The sequence below is a fragment of the Haemaphysalis longicornis genome, unplaced genomic scaffold (assembly GCF_048455015.1).
Source record: "Haemaphysalis longicornis isolate Haplotype H1 unplaced genomic scaffold, Haemaphysalis longicornis Haplotype H1 scaffold_14, whole genome shotgun sequence".
Lineage (NCBI taxonomy): Eukaryota > Metazoa > Arthropoda > Arachnida > Ixodida > Ixodidae > Haemaphysalis > Haemaphysalis longicornis.
Genome location: NW_027526245.1, coordinates 53,109,822 through 53,127,385, shown reverse-complemented (window position 1 = coordinate 53,127,385; position 17,564 = coordinate 53,109,822). Strand labels below are relative to the sequence as shown.

At 46.1% G+C, this 17,564-nt stretch overlaps 1 protein-coding gene across 1 annotated transcript; it reads left to right on the top strand.

Moving 5' to 3' along the window:
• The first annotated feature begins 1,001 nt into the window (after positions 1–1,001).
• Positions 1,002–14,437, top strand: LOC144164904 (testis-specific serine/threonine-protein kinase 1-like). The gene is made up of 5 exons (XM_077695141.1): positions 1,002–1,114; positions 2,242–2,461; positions 8,759–8,933; positions 13,744–13,970; positions 14,303–14,437. The coding sequence occupies exons 1-5, from the start codon at positions 1,002–1,004 to the stop codon at positions 14,435–14,437; spliced, it is 870 nt and encodes a 289-aa protein (XP_077551267.1).
• Positions 14,438–17,564: the final 3,127 nt, after the last annotated feature.

Sequence of the window (17,564 nt, the reverse complement as noted above, 5' to 3'; positions counted from 1 at the left end):
CGATACATTCCACAGCACCCTTCATACTTTTTAGCCGACGAACCAATGTACCCTCCTCAACGTGTTTTTAAGTTTTTAACTGAGGTAAAATTTCTGCAGCTCCTGGCCCTATACACCAGCCATCTCCATTGTCTTTTGTTTTGCGTCACTTTTACGTCTACTCACGCATTTCAGAATTTAGTCTCATCAACCAATAAATAACTTCTTCTTTGGCGCTCTTTGCCCTTAGTTGGCCTTGCGCATTTGAAACCTAACCATCATGACATTTTGTTTTCACGCCATGCAAACCAATAGTTAACGTATCATTGCCGTACGACCACTCAATTCCTTCGAGTGCGGGTTACCCAGAAGGTGCTGTTGAACAAGTTAATCAAGCAGTGGGAATGAGGAGCGCAATGAACGCGAAGCGACGCCAAAGCAGGCCAAAAGCACTCTGTGGCCAAAACTATCGTCGCCGAAGCAGACGACAAAAGCCGACGGAATGCGTTCCGCCAACACGCCCGCCGGTGCACATCGAACGCCGGCCGCTTAGCCGGCGGACCATTCACTGCGCCATCTCTATTGTGCTCCGCGAGTGATGTACCCTTTTCGGATACCCTTTTCGGGTAACCGCGGTACCCTTTTCGGAGAAGGCGCAGTGGCGCCCCTGGCGGCGGTAGATGCGCTTTGCTTCAGCCGAACGCTGCAGAGCGCTCCCGTTCGCGCCACTGGATCAAGACATTCTACGTCACTGTACCAGAGGCTTAGGCGCTGTAATTAAAATGTGATATTTTTTAAATCTTTTTATGAGGTGGTATTCTTTTCCGTTCGCGTATTACAACGAAAAATGAGTCCGCTGCAGCAAGGTATAAGCCACCGTGACTCTAGAGAACGTCATTCACTAGACATGTTCATTGCACGGCCACCACTGGCTGTCCTGGCTGTACACAAAAGACAAAGGCGGCGACGAAGAAGAAGAGGAGGCCGGAGGAGAAGAAGAAGCACACTCTGCGGCATCGGTCATGGGTTCCAGCGAGGATGACACCGAGGAAGACGAGCAGTGCAAGGAGTTCCTGGCAAAGCACGGCTACGACATGGGCAAGAAGCTAGGCGCCGGATCCTACTCTACGGTCAGGTATACACGCTCCCTTTAGAAGCAGGTTTTCTGGTCGGAGAACTGCTCGTGACAATCCCCACCACACTACGAAAGGTGGGGACGCGGTTTGGTAATCGAAGCGCTCCGTATATGCTGGTACCTTAGGTATGAACTGGTCTGTTGGCACTCAGGAGTGGCAAAATGTTGTTACGTGGCGGCGCAGCAGATGAGGCGAACAACGATAGACGAGGGTGGAGCGTTCTATTTTCAAGGGCGCCATGAGAACTCGCTCAAGGCTACGCGCCACGCACACTTTTTCCTCGTCTTCACTGGGGTCGCAAGCGCGGTGCCCCCTTGTCGGTCCACCTCGTTGTATCATTTTAGCGACAACGTAACTTTATAACTACCATTACAGTTGCCAAGGATGCTTCTTTCTTACCGCAATTTTCATGCCGCCGAAGTTTGTGTGTTCAGTAACCGCGCGTTTTGGCAGCTACGTTGTAGACAGGTGATATAGACGTGTGGCCCCATGCTGCGGCTTTGCGATCAAAACTGAATATAACCCCGCTACCGGCACTCTTAAGAATATCAACCAATCAGTCAATCATCAATCAATCAGCAATTAATTTACAGTAATTGTCAGCGAACAAAAACGCGAGACTATCAGTAAATACTTATAATTGTCATTTGTTCAGAAGAGTTGGAAGTTAGCGCTTGTGCCTTTTACATCTTCCTGTGGTCCCTTTGCGCTACGTGAAGTTATGGATCATTGTGCGCTGATTGATCAATTCATTAACACAGTTATAAAGTTGGCCGAGTGGCTAGAAAATGTACCCAATAACACTCCTTACAGAAACACGAGCAATAAGAGAAGGCACGGACATGCAGCTAAGAAATCTATGCGTTCCTGCGGTAGTGCGTAAATGAACGTGCTGGAATACACTGCTGTGTTGACTTCGCCCAATAGTATGTACGGCACTGGATGAGGCTAAGGAGTAGACTTGGTCCTGAGCTTACTTACCGCGTCTAGCGACTCTTGCGTTGTAATACACAGCCACACAGCCGCATTCGACGGCAAAACATCATATGGCGCGCACTTGCACGTGCTCTCGCACAGCAAGTCCACCAGTCTTGACCAAAGTGTTGCCGCAATATCTTGTTTGCAGGCTGGTGACGAAGGGAGGTCTATCGTATGCCTGCAAGATCATCATCAAAAAGAAGTCGTCGACGATGTACCAGGTCAAGTTTCTCCCGCGCGAGCTCAAGATCATCCGCTCGATTCGCCACCCGCACATCACGCACGTCTTCGCCGTCATGGACGAGCCCAGCAAGGTCTACATCATCATGGAGATGGCCAACGGGGGAGACCTGCTGGAGAAGATACTGGTACGCTTTCCGCACTGCTACCCTCCGAGGCCTTCCCCATCCGGGGGGTTTTGGAGGAATTGAATTTAGGGCAGCGAATATGTCTACTTAGGCAAGTTGTGACCCCAGATCCCAATCATCAGGCAGAGATAATTAGAAAGATAAGAATGGGGTGGAGTGCATTCGGCAGGCATTCTCAGATAATGAATGGCAGCCTACCATTGTCCCTGAAGAAGAAAGTGTATGACAGCTGCATCTTACCGGTACTCACATTGGGGGCAGAAACTTGGTAGCTCACTGTGAGGGTTCAACTTAAATTGGGGACGACTCAGCGAGCAATGGAACGGAAGATGATAGGTGTAATATTAAGGGACAAGAAGAGAGCGGAGTGGGTCAGGGAACAAACATGTTTTAAGGACATATTACTAGAAATTAAGAAGAAATGGACGTGGGCAGGGCATATAATGCGAAGACAAGATAACGGTTGGTCGTTAAGTGTAACAGAGTGGATCCCTAAAGAAAGCAAGCTTGGCAGAGGGCGGCAGAAACTTAGATGGGGGATGAGATCAATTCTTTTGCGGGATAAATTGGTCGCAGAAGCCTTTGGCCTGCACTGAGCGTAAATAGGGTGGTGATGATGATGATGAATTTAGGGGGGACGTCGAAGTTTCTGATGGGGGGCGGTGTAGATGAGCCGGTTAAAAACCAAAGGCGAATCAGCACTGAGCAGCTGGATTTCCTTGCGCCTTCGAATTCACACTGTATGTGGGCTCTGCTCTAAAACATGTATTTCCATCAAAATCTCTAAGTCTGCTAAGCACTTTTTGAAAATTCTCTTCAAATTTGTGCAGGTGTATTTGGCAGGGAAGGGGCGACTTGCCACAACAATTTGGATAATGCCGCTGCAAATAAGAAAATTGCTAAAGAATTACCTAACGGCCCTCATGTCAACTTCTTGATCAATCACTTTCGCTATTACGTTTACTATTATGTCTACCTGGCATGATTAAATTTTGTGAGGTAGATATAACGTAGCGCTCTTTTTATTCAGCAATTCCGGCTCCCAAGTATTCTTTTTTTTGGCTGTTTCACTATATGCGACGCTCGAGCAAACGAGACTGTCATTGAACATGAATGTCGGCAGTGAGCTTGTTGAATTAAGCCAGTGGATAAAGAAATTGAAAGGCTGCGTTCAGCTGGCTTCCTGTGGACGATTTTGTACTCAGTCGCTGAGGCACTCCTCAAGAAGGTTAATGGAGGCACCTCTAGAAGAGTGCCTTAGCCAGCGCAAAGCACGGCAAAACCGGAAGTGGTGCTTTGCATCCACAAAGTCGCCCATCACCTCAATAAGGTGGCCAACAGGCACGGGATTCCGATCCTGTTTTCTGCGCCGCGTAAGCTGGCCGACTTTGCGCGCGCACTTCTTCCAATGGGCGCAAAATGCAGGGATGCGACAAGAAGCATGCTAGAACCTTTGTGGTCTGCGCTATGGGCGTCGTATATCAGATCCCACGTAAATGCGGGAAAGTCTGTGTTGGCCACACCGGCCGATGTATCAACGACCGAGCACGAGAACATGAATTGTCGGTAAAGAATAAAGGAAATGCGGATTTGCCCGCGCATTGCGATGCTGCAAATGTGAGGCACTCCTCGGTGAAATTAAGATTCTGGGTAGGAGCAGAGATGCGACAGCAAGGGAACTCTTGGAAGCTTTTTATATCAAGCAAAAAGGCGATAAGTGTATCAGCGATATGTCGGTGGCCCTGTTTAAGTCGGAGAAATCTTTTTTCGAGCGTTTCGGTTATCGACGCATATGCGCACTTGTGACACTCTTACTGTGGCGCATGCTGTGCATGCTCCAGTTGTTTCTATATTTACCGGCTCCGGCAGTGAATAAAGTTCAGTTGAAAGTTGGCGCCAGTCCCGTCTCCTTTTTTGTGTTCTGTTTTTGGTTTTTCGCGCTAAACACATTTTTAAGAATCATAAACCAACTACCCCCCCCCCACCCCCCCCCCACCCCCCCCCCCCCAAGAAGTTGTGTTACATTACGGGTCCGCTGTAAAATGCGGCAGATATGCCGGCCAGCATGGCTTACAATCGTAACAATCACTAGCGAGGCGTAGGGCGTTGAACGCCCTCGGTGTCACCGGAGACGCTGAAATGATAGTTTTTCCCCCACTGTTGGAGTTTGAATTGGCTCGTGGCTGTATTGTAAGAGGCGTGTTCGCACGAGACCTAGAGTCGGCTGATTGGGCACTGTGCACGCAAGCAGTCGGTGCTGATGTCAACACACCGCCAACAAGAACTGGCCAGCGCGTCAGTGTCAGTCTGCACGTATTCTGCCAACTCGCTCGTAAGGCAACTTAGTTTAGCGCAAAATGGTGACAATATTACCCAAGTACAAGGACATCACCTAAAAAAATGCCCCGAGCCCTATTGGGTATTCGAACTTGCGAATCGCAAAGGAAATAACTACGGGGTTCAGACCGCTCGGCCACAGCCAACTGTTGTGTGTAGGGAATATAAAGTATACCTTTTTCTTGTTTTGTTAGTTTTAGAATTCCTAGCAGCTTCGATGACTATTTCTTGAATAACGACTGTGCAGTAGGCGTCCCGAAATTCTCACAAATATCTTCGCTCTATACGACTGCATTCCTTAGGTGGAAAATTTATCGAAAATGTGTGGTCGTGCTGCTGACTGCTATGCTAGTTAGCTTAGCGTGAAAAGCGCTTCGCGCACCTTGTTTTTACGCTTCCAAATAAATGTTTCGGTTGACATTGATTTTTTAGCACCTATATTAACTTCGCGGACTCTTCTACCGCCTGTAATTGGCCTTAGCTTTTCTACTACCGCACCAGTCAGCGAAGGTTTGCATGTGCGCTTGTGTTGCTTGTGTAGTGCTATTTCTACTTCCTAGAACACGCATCGCTTGATGCAGTCTACAAACTAACAAACTAAAGGCATATTCTTCGAGGCACAAATGGTGTCGTGGCTTAGTTTCAGGTGAGCGAACGAATTGCGACGACCCACAGGTCCGCGTTTGTGCAGTAAAAGCCCGTTAATTTGAAAACGAAGGGGACCATAATATTGTTCGAATTAAGCGGAGTTCGAATTAGCGGGCGGGAGAGAGAAGGAATGGACTTCGCGCCACTTTTTACGGGCAGATTACAAGGACGCCACATCTGCACTTGTTATCGCGAACTAGGCACTATCCCACGGTTGTTACACACGCCACGTGATCGTATATAGGCCCAGAACGGCGACCGCGGCATGAAGAAAACCGGCAACTGCATGCGCCGGAGCACTGGCGCTGGCGGCGCGGCGCAAGCTGCGGCAGCGAAAGAAGCTGTCACAGCTGTTCTTTTTCTGTTTCGTTGTTTTTCATCTCTAGTAAGTTTGGTTTGCTCTGGATTTGCAACACACTGTAATCACTCTGGGCCGACTTCTTTCGCGAGGAGAGATGGCAACCGGGGGTATCGCAGTTCGAATTATAACTGTTGCGGATGCCGACGTGTCCGAATTATCGTGAGTTTTCCCCCATTGAAATATACAGGGCTGTACCGGGACCAGGGCGTTTGTTCGAATTAACTGTAAGTTCTAATTACCGAGTTCGAATTAGCGAGCTTTTACTGTAGTATATAAACGTTGCCGCCGCCGCCCAGCGGGCCGGCGACTGTTGGAGGGTCGGCGAACCGCGCAGTAGCGCAGGCAAGCTAAGCCATCTCAAGTGAGGTTCGTACGAAGCTTCTTAAGAAATCGGCAAGGATGATGCAGGCAGGAAGGTCACTTTGGAATTGATTTTTCTGCTAAATGAATTCGCCTAAAAGCACCGAGAGTGGTCTAAAGGTGGCCAAGGGACTACAGACTGCAATTTGCACAAGTAATGACACAATGTTTTCAAATCACTTCGGTGTCCCTTTAAGGTGCGCGAAATTTCGAAAACACGGGCGTTATCGCTTTTCGCCTGCATTAGACAAGTGAGCGCCGCGGCCTAAAACCACATCCATGCCCTTAGTTTAAGCGGTCAAAATTAAAAATAAAAAAAACACAGCGCCGTTACAGGTACTACGGCCATATTTTATGCCAGCAGTCGCAGACTGCTTTACTGGCGAAGCGACAATATGAAGGCTGAGGATTAAATTTATCCTAAGTTAAAGGAGCACACCCTTCAATGGCAGCGATCTCTCGGCAGGCTAGCCTGGCTCGCATTGGCGCCGGCTGCTACGGGCAGGTCGCTATCTATAAAAGCGGGTCGTGGTCACTACTGCCGTTGATTTTCTATCTGGGAAGTTTTCGTGCTTACTGAGCGTATCTTACTACAATTTACGTAACCTTCAACGGTACTGGATGCTTAGGTAAGTGGTCCGGTTGCACCCACCTCGTCTTTCTGAGCAATATTTATAGCATAAAATTGGGGACCATGATCGTGTCCTGCAGCTTGCATAAAATTGGGGACCATGATCGTGTCCTGCAGCTTGTACAGGGCGATCATAACGGGGACGTTCACATTGGATACGTGTATGGCTCAAGCCCGCTGGCATCTTTATAGGCTAATCTACGGCTTTAAAAGTCCACATTCATATGAGCGTCGTAGCATATACACTCTAATAACCATATACATGTGTTGCATTTGTCTTTTGTTTCACACTTTGTACTATGAGTAGGCCAACAAAGGGGAATGAAACACGCACACTGTTGCCTGTGGAATCTTTAATGACCCAACAGTGATAAAAAGGGGCTATAAAGACAAATACAATTGGGCTGGGTTCATTAAAAAAGAATGCCCTGTTTGGATAAGAAGGGTGATACCAATAAAAGCAGTGGCGACTCCGAAGCCACTTTCCGGTGATTCCTCTATGAAGTCACAGAATCTTATCTGTGCCATTGTAGGTTCCCGACTTTAGCCAACGCCGAGAAACATGACTGAGCGGTTGTGGGGGGAGGTAGGGGGGGGGGGGGGGGCTCTAATTTGATTTACTGTAGCGTGTAACGCGCCGACGCAGCGTAGGCGATGAGGCGCGCCGTAGTGATGGGCTCCGGATTAATTTTGACCACCTGGGGATCTTTATCATGCGCCGAAATCTCGTACACACGGGCGTTTTTGCTTTTCGCCTCCATCAGAAAAGCGGTCGCTGTGGCCGGGAATCGAACCCGCGACCCCGTGCTCAGCAGCCTTAGCCACTGAGCCACCGCGGCGGGTGGGGCTTTTTTCATTTGAGCATAGTTAACACACTGATAACGATACTTTAGAGCTGGCCTCTCTCTGCGGCGTCACTGCGGCCCATATTACGTAACTGTACGGCGAAATTTGAAAGCCTTGACACAGTTCTAGCGTTTTCTAGAATAAAAATTGGCCGCGTATCTGCTCCTTTCGTTGCAAATGCCGTCAAAAGACGATAGTCTTTATCGGCTTCTGCGAAGTAAATGTACTTTACCGCTCACCTCTCATGTTGTTCCTCTTACGTCGCGCTCATCCCAAGGTAAAGACGCCAAATGTGTGCTTAAATCATATTAAATTTCCCGCGTTCCACTGCTCCAAACCGGGTGTCTCGATGCGAACGCTGCCGTACGGCGAAGACGCGCGTTAATCGAGGCACCCTACTTCCACGTTTATAGAACCGCGTTTCCCTACTCCACGTGCGTTGCTAGCAGAACGTGGAAACTATCTAGTGGAACCTTGCGTAACTGTTGCCGGTTGATTTCCTAAAATGGCACCAGAAGCTATAGTGGCGCGGGCGACAGCAGGCGACGGCGGAATTCTTTTTGTGCAGTTGATGAAGTATTTAATTTCGCAAAAGTCAGCATGTTTGAATTTTTATAAAGGAACACTGCAACTATGACTTCTGTATTGATTTGTTGTCTCATATTTGCGTATTGTCTTGTTCTTCTTCAACAACGTTGACAAGTATGAACATTACACCGGACATAGACGGTTATATTGCTAAGGCAATGTTTTGCTTTGGCCGGGTGGCTGAATCGAGTCACAGACAGACAGACGGACAGACAGACAGACATACAGACAGACCAAAATTTCTGGGTTTAAGTAGCCCAAGAAAGACTATCGTCTTTAAAAAAGTCTTGCGTGGCTGGAAAGGAGCTAATTTGTCACCCAAGGCTCGTCCTTTTAAATTGAACAAATTTGTATTTCGTATCCATTGCCCCTTCAAAGCAGAAGCCCTAGTGTGTTTGATTTCTTTTCTGTACTGCGTTCTGCTCGAGTAAAGAATCCGAGGCATCAAAACTGCTGCTTTGTCCAGCACCGTGCGGAGTGTTCACTTGCCGCCCATTTCCCCGTTCGCACCGCTGCCATGTCGCAGAAGGTGACCCGCCTGGACGAGCGGATGGCGCACCAGTTCTTCATGCAGCTGGTGAGCGCCCTTGCGTACCTGCACAAGAACGACATCGCCCACCGCGATCTCAAGTGCGAAAACATCCTGCTCACCATGGTGGACGTCGTCAAGCTGGCCGACTTCAGCTTCTCCCGATACTGCAGTGCGTGTCTATACGGCTTCTTAGAGTATCGGCATATTAAGCACTAAACTTTGATCCTTACACCCTTTTTGGCCGAAAAGGGCATGGCGCACACCTTTAAAATGTGTTTTGGCTAAAAAAGAGTGTTCGTGTGAACACCCTAACAAAGGGTGTGAGGTTGCTTGAAAGTGTGGGCAGCGCAGCTACGCGTGCCAGCGTGAATCGGCGGAGGGCGCAGCACTCAGTGCAGACACATTCAACACACACAAGTCACACTTCGACCACAAATGAATTGATCAAGAAAACGTACGGGATGCATAGGTACAGCGAGTGCATACTTAGATATACATGTGCTCTTCTTGCTTTTATATCCAGCGGAGGAAAGCCCCCCCCGATAGAGTCGGTGGGCTTGTCGCAAAATCCAGATATCTTAGCTCTAATTTCGGAATTATACATTTTAATGTGAGCGTATACAAATCAGCATGTGGATTCGCAAATATTTTTTAATCGTGAGGTAGGTATGATGTTCAGCAAGCTATAAAATTTTATTAACGAATGAACAAGTATTCCCCGCTCTCTCAGTGCCCTTCAATACGGGTGTTCATTATTTTAACACCATTTTTCCCACAGTGGTGTAAAGCTACAAATTTGGTGCTTTGGAAACTAGGAAAAAGGGTGTAAGGAAGGACCGCAAGCTGAGAAAAGGGGGTAAGAAATACTCAAATTGGCATAGTTTATTACCAGTGAAGCTCGTTAAGCGTGAGATAGTTTCGGTGGCGTTAGCAAAAAAAAATACCAAGAAAAAGAACAGCGCCGCCTGTAAAGGGTGCACCACCGCAGATAGGGTATTATAACAGTGAAGCCGGCTTTCGCGCCTTTTCGAGTGTGAGCACAAGGGGCGCATGCGTATGAGCACCTCTTATTAGGCCATTTCAAATGTACTAGTATTTTCGGGGATTCCAAAACGCAAAATAATGGCGCTGCTTCCAGTGGTGGCGCAAGTCTAGAGAAACGGCAGGGCTGGGGTCGACCTACCTTGTTTCCCCCTTGGATGCGCTGTCAGTGTGGGGGACACAGTGGAACAGCCTTGTAAAATCCGGCTAAACTTGGGCTCACCCCTCAGCACCTGGCCTAACCTAGCAAGAACGTTGCACAACCGAACAAAAATTATCAAAACCTAGCAAAACATAGCCAAACTTAGCAATACCGGTAGACGATAGGTCAACCCCAGCAGCGCTGTTGCTTTGCTGCTGAAAACCTATTTCTCACCCTTTAAACACCCTGCAGAAAGCCAAGCGTGTTGCAGTTGGTTGACACCCTTTTCGCCACAGAAATATAGCCTTTTTTATTTTAAAAGTTCAAATTGATGTTTCACGTGCCAAAGCTAAACTTCGGCATTGAAGCGCAGCGATATGGAAACGAGCGACCATTGCAGGTTAACAATATTTCTTTTGCTTTGGAACATTTCTTACGAGGTGGAGAGGAGGGCATGAGGGGATCTCTTGTGCTTCACAGTGCAATTATACATGAATACATGACGTAAATAAATAAAAAGTTTAACACCTTTTCCACACCCTTTCAACACCCTACTAAAAAACAAGGGTGTTGAAGTTGGTGAACACCCTTTTTTAACACACAAAGGGGTGCACAGCTACAAAAAGGGTGTTGAGATTCAAGAAAAAGGGTGTAATGGCTTCCTAACACCCTTTTTGCACTTATACTAGACCCTTTCTGGACAAAAAGGGTGTAAAAAAGTTTTACTGTGTACCTTGCATACATCATGGCTTTTTTATTACCATTCTAATTTTGTTACATATGTTCTGATTGATACGTAGCACTGCTATGAGGTACAATCGATAGGCGCAATAGGGTTCTGTTAATATAAAAATTCTATAGTTTTTAGCGTTAATGACACCGCTTTTAGAAAGTATGGAGCAATTTTTTTGCTTCTATAATCGCTTTCTTGCTTGGGGCAACTCGTACCTGAATGTACCTAGGAGCCATGTAGACTTAAAACTGGCGCAGGGAAGCAGAACTCGGTTAGCAATCCCCAAGATATCGTATGAGGTGATTAGAATGTAGCTCGTTCATTATACGTTGATTGATAATTTTGTGACGTGCATTCAAGTTCGCATTCCGCGGACGACGTAGCGACAGAAATATCGGCCTGCCTTTTTTTGAGAGAAAATCATTATAATGATGGCGGCGAAGCGGGATAAACAGCAAAAAATAAGAAACTAACTCTATTTTCACACGAAACTCCTAGTCCCGAGCTCCCAAGAATATCGACACGGTCATATCTTTGCGTTGAACCAGTGCACTTCCGCACCGTGGTCGGTCACATTCCTTTGTTATGGTGGGGGAAGGGAAAGGGGTTTGACTAGTTATTGGACAGGTTTGGGGTTTTGTATGCACGTCCAGAGAGTACGATGAATCCTGGTGTAGTCCCCGCAATTCACACTCTTATTATTACGACGAAAAAGCTGCAGAAATTCTGAGAATTGTCTACTAATGCATGAGCATTGTTGCACCGCTTTTCGGGTAAACAACTTTAGGTTTACTTGGTATTGTCAAAGACGTCCTAACGTAGGCGGGATCGCTGTGCTGGTGTAGCCATTTGTGATCACGCGAGCTTATTTTTAAATTTGAGTGATACAGCGAAGCTGCGTATGGATAAGTTTCCGGGCATTTTTGTTCTTTGTCAGTAAATACCCAGCGAGAAAAAACGCCAAGCGGCAAGGCCAACATTATCGCGAATGCCAAGAAGAAAAAGGCTGGAACCCTTGTTTTATAACCCCCCTCCCTCAAATTATATGAAAATGGACCGCTGAGTCCAAGTCTAATTATTCGCGACTAGTTGTAAACGCCAGTACATGGGCATCTATGAGAGGTGTACGGTTACAGAAAGCGGAAGTAACTCTTATTGCGCAGAAACTGTTCCGAAACAAATTACATGATAATTGGCTGCTGAGAAGACTTTATCATTACGCCACGTTTCGCTATTTAGTTAATTCAGAGTTAAGCTCCAAACGTTATGAACGTTTGCTATCAGGACACAGCCGTCTACGGTGGTGTATGGCTCCAGAAAAAGGCTGTATCTATGATTTTATCAAAACTATTCAGAAGCAAATATTGTCACGAAGCGAAGGACTACGCAGTTGTCTTGAAGGAGAAACAAGTTTATTGGAGCGAACTTGGGCTCCCCTAACAATTCAAAAGAATACAGAGGCGGCGAAGCAGTGGTCAACAAAGTGACTTCCGCAGGCGAGTGTCGCCGAATCGAATGCCGCGGCGTCGGCTCTGCAGGCTCTTATCTTTCGGCACGAGGGTTTCTGGAACCGTAGATGTGCACCCAGAACATTGTAGATCAAAGAAGATTATTCTGAGCTTAGTGACGTTAGGGTGAAACAGTTTGCTTATCTGAATGACATAGCCCGTGCGGCATAAACATAAAGAATGGATGACGCGCTTCGCTTGGGACACACATAACAGAGCAGGGTGTGGCCGGGCAGTAAAACAAACAATAAATAAACAAACCCATACACGGTTCGCGGCAATATCATGAGAAATAACAGCAAGACGACTTCAACGTAAGAATACTTACATTGCTCAGTATAGGTATCTACCAAGACAGATTCGCTGGTCCCCTACCTTCACAGTAAAAGAATAGGTCTGAATGTCTTCGAAATTTAAGCAGTCGTTTGGTAGGAATTCCCATGCGGGCGCTGGGTGGGATACAACTTTGTAACTTTGTCGTCATTTTTAGTGTATTCTTATTTTTATTCGTTCCTTTGTTCCTTGGAAGATTTCGCGAGGGCACTGGATTATGCGAATCTTTGCGATGTCGTTTGTTCATTTTCAGTTGTTGACAGTTTATATTTTGGCTTGCCGTTGACTTTCGGAAGCATATGTGTGGGTGGGTGTACATTCAAATCCACATACGAAGAATACCTACAATTCCACAAGCATAGCCCGTGGAAACAATTTATTTAGGAAAGATAATGGCATAATACAAGCGCTAGTGAGTTAAGACTAGAAAACTAAATGAGGAGATAACGTTTACCACAGTAGCAATTCCGGCAGCCAGGTATCAAACTGCATTGTTTTAGTGGCCAAGTGCTACTGTTCTCACCCGTTCAATAAAAGAAAAAAAAGACGTTCTATCCGCGTATCCAGTGTGGGACAAAGCTATTCATGCCCGTTACCAACTGAATTAGAAGTGAACAGAATCAGTTTGAAGCGCAAACTTCTGGACGCAGTGCTGTGAGTGAGTGAAACACTTTATTAAACGAGAGGCCATGGGCCCCGGGGGGGGGGGGAGCAATAATGAGGGGAAAAGGGGAAGGTCACTACTCGCACAATGAACGCAGTTGTAGTCTTGGGGTCCTAATCACAAAATGAACACATTAAAGTCAGTCATTGGCAGCAGAATGCACAGTTCACACTTAAATGTACAGTTCACACTGTAGGCAATGCGGTTCACACTGAAAACAGGGCACGCTGCAGACAGTTGACATTGTAGGCAGAACGGGGAAGTCTACCAGGCCGCTACACAAATTTCTAGAATCCGTTTTCAAGGGCGTACTCGGTGATTGCTTCTAGTGTGGTGGGATCGTCACGGACCTGACTAACATGCTCCTCTTCAGTCGCATTGGCGGCACCTAGAGTTAAAAGCTGTACGCATTGCTTCGTGGCAAATTTATTTGCATTGTTTCGCTCTAAGTTACCCGCGATGGCGGAATTCTGCAGAAACGCACCAAATAGCGCTAATCCCTGCTTCAAGGTTGCAAAAAGACCTGCCCAAAACCGCTCCACCCTCTGCGTATCGCAGCCGACCGTCAAACCAGGAAGCAGGACCTCAGCGAGACGTTTTGCGGCAGCGAGGCATACGCGGCGCCGGAGATCCTGCAGGGGATCGGCTACCTGCCCAAGCTCGCGGACGTCTGGAGCCTGGGGGTCATCCTCTATGTCATGGTGACCGGCCTCCTTCCGTTCGAGAGCAGGGGAATTCTCCACCAGGTTCGACTCCAGATGACGCGCACAGTACGCTTTCCCAAGGTGTGTCCGCTCAGTCTTACTTTCTATTTTGGCGCGCTATACATGAATATACACCACAAAAGGCTTCAGCCAAAAAAAAGTTTCTGGCAGAAACATTTAACCCGTTCTAGTCTTCATCATCTCCGCAGTAACGGTCTTCGACGTGCAACACAGCATAGAAACAACCAAAAGAAATTTGTGGAGGGAAATAGGGAGCGGTGACTGAAAGGGCTAAATCTATTTCGTGCGTCCTGAACATGCGTGTATTATTACGTCTGGAGTGCAAGAAAAAGAAACGTAAATACGCTCGGGCTATTCGAGTAGGCACCAACACAGGCGCCACGTGCGTGCAGGTGCTGTCGCTGAGTCGCGAGCTGAAGCACGCCATCCGGTGCATGCTGGAGCCAGTCGTCACACTGCGGGCCTCCATCGGTCGTGTCGTCCGGCATCCCTGGATGAAGAGATATCCCAGCCCCTTCAAGGGGTAAGGACGCCCTACAAACATGCGTGAATGCGCCTCTCGGGTTCACATTCACGCAGTTGCAGTCGCTAACGGAGAATTAGTGTATTACTCGGGAGGCGCTTGCTTATAGTTAAGGGGCAAGCATTGAGCAAGGGCCAATCGCTGGTGAGAAAGAGAGAGAAAACCTTATCTGCAAAAACGCGAACTGTGCTGTTGTCTTTACCGGTGCAGCGCATCACACCGGGGCAATGTGAAGAATGCTGTCGCTACGAGCGTCTAAACGCAAACCTAAAGTCCGGACTTAGACGCATTTCTCACTAGCGGTGCACAAGTCTTACCGGCATTATTATGCTCTCAAATAGTACTGGCAATCAATCAATCAATCAATCAATCAATCAATCAATCAATCAATCAATCAATCAATCAATCAATCAATCAATCAATCAATCAATCAATCAATCAATCCATAAATCAACCAATCGAACAATCAATGAATCCCTCAATCGAACAATCAATGAAACCCTCAGTCGAACAATCAATCAGTCGATCAATCACCCAAAAACTCAATCAATGAAAGTGAACAATCAGTCGAATACAGCACTCAATCAATTCCAAATTAATCAAACAATCACTCGGTCAATCAATCAACCACTCAATCAAGCAAAATAATCAATAATTCAACCAATCAGTGTTATTTACAGCGTCAAAAATGTTAAGCCAATTTTTTTCTGGAGCACTAAGGAAAAACGAAAAGCTTCAACAGTAAAAAGAAACAATCAAAATACGGCACATTCGCGGATACAAAATGTTCATTTAACCAAGTTACATGCATTTAAAAAATAGGTTTTGCGATACTTCCCGAAGAGACATAATACATTAGTCGTGGGCAAAGCACACAGCCGATGTGCTACAAGAAAAATTAAGAACGCGGAACATTTTTGAAGAAAAATGCGAGGTCGAAAAAATTGAGAAGTTTGCCAAGTAAAGATTAAAGTCACTAATGAAGCATCGCCCTTTTATGGGACACGAAATCTCATGCTCGCTGAAGGGGGACCAAGGGCACTTGAATAAAGAAGCAGTGAAGCATTTATCTCCGACCTCAATAACAAGTAATAATCCTTTGTAGTAAAAATGGCTAGAAAGGCATTTTTTTAAAATGAGGGTGAACCTGCGGCACACCATAACAGGAATAAAAGCATGGGGAATCCATAAAAAACAAACGAGACGTTTTTTTTCTAAAAGAGCAAATTCCACCTCAAGCGAATTTGGGAAAAAAGCGGAAGATTGTTACCTGTTACAGACCCAAATGCAACGCTGTCAAAGCTAATATGTGATATGTGTAATATGCATCTAGGCGAAGTTCATGGCCACAAGTAAAAAAAAAATATGCGGTGAATTTGAGGAATATTGGGATGGTTAATTTGCATTTGGCTTATATTCAATTGAAACACTCAAATGTATGCGGCAATCTTATGAAAACCTAATTTAAATTGACTTTCAAGAATGGTGAGATGGAATTTTCGGGAAAATGCGTTAAGCATATGCAACAGGGCTCCACGAACATTAGAACTTTACATGAATAAATGGTGAGTCCTCTTGACACAATTCGCCGCTCTATTCGAATTCATCCGTAGGGTCACTTTCTCGGGTACGCCTCAAGGCACTCACGAAGTAAGCAAGCTCTTCAGTGGCTTGCTATGAATTTCCAAAACGCTTCACAACAGGGCTGCTCATATCTTCTTCACCTTAAAGTTGTTCGTGCCCTCAAAACAGGGGGGAGCAGGAGGAAAGAGGAGACGTACCAAGGCTTGTAAACGGCGGATATTTAGTTAAACATTAGAAATGTAAATATGGGAGAAACAATGAACCAGAGTTACTCCGTAGGGACGGGGAGGCCACATGAAGTGCTTGTTTTACAGGTCTCACTTTCATTTCGTTCACTTCTTATACCGCTCACTTTGTCGTGGACGTCTGTGACAGACCTTTCGCCGATCTCCTAATCGCCGTCTGAATTGATAAGCAAGCTCTTAAAAGCAAAAGAAAAACTTCTGAAAACACTCACTAAACAGTCCGAACAGTCAAGCCAAAACAGAGCTCCCATTGGGCAAATGGATTTGGCCCATTTTGATCCGTAAACAGCATGAGTTGGCTCATCGTCGACAGGAACTACGATCTGCGTACACGTTTGTATGGCGTTCTGTCACCGATTTTCTTGCCACCTCTTTCTTAGGAGAAACTGCAATTTTACCTCACTTATCTGCTGTTTGTGGATATGGCTCATTTCGAAAAAAAAATGCCTCAAATGGCGAGATTAGACACTAATGTGAAAATGAATGTGGAGTAGCGCGACGAAAGCGGATGATAATCAATACGAAAAAAATGTACCGTGTGAGCGCTTACCATGCTCACAAGATACGGTTCTAACCTACCCAGAAACAACGTTTAGCCCAACAAGGTACTACTCAAAGCAATGACAAAAGTGTAAAAGAAGTTAGTGTACACCAAAGTAAAACAGAAATAATCCAAGCTTAAACGGACTCTGCAGCACTTCCAATGAACGCTTTCACTTTTCCTTCGCGGCTGCAGTCACTGCGAAAACTATAGTTATCGCCAGCCCGGAGTGGCACTGCGTGATTGCTCGTCGCAGAAGGTACGCCTTATGTTACTGCTTTGCTTTTGTGGCTTTCTTTTAAGAGCAGAACACTTTAGGGCTCTTAAGAAAAAGGAAAAGTCTCATATTCATGTTAATGGCGGAAATTGTCAATCAAAATACAATTATCTAAATTATATAACCAAAACCCCAAAGCCGCCCCCAAAATCCCCAAAACAGGCAGGTAATGAATTAACAGAAAACTTTTAAGCGACATTTTAACGAATGACAATGTAGGCATCGATTTAACAGAAAGATGCATGTTATTCCGTAAAGAAATGGGCGCAAAGGCAGAAGTCGTTTTTCCATAATTTTTGCGGGGCGGGTAGCAAAAAGTTAAGGTTGGTTGCACACGTGGTCACATTGTTCCTTCGTAAAAAAACTGCATCAATAAAATCAAACCGTACCTGTGCATTTCGCAATTGAAACAAAAGAACGGCTATGCTATAAAAAAAGTAACTTACGAACAGGTAGGATTTTATTGTCATCGAGTAGATCGCTT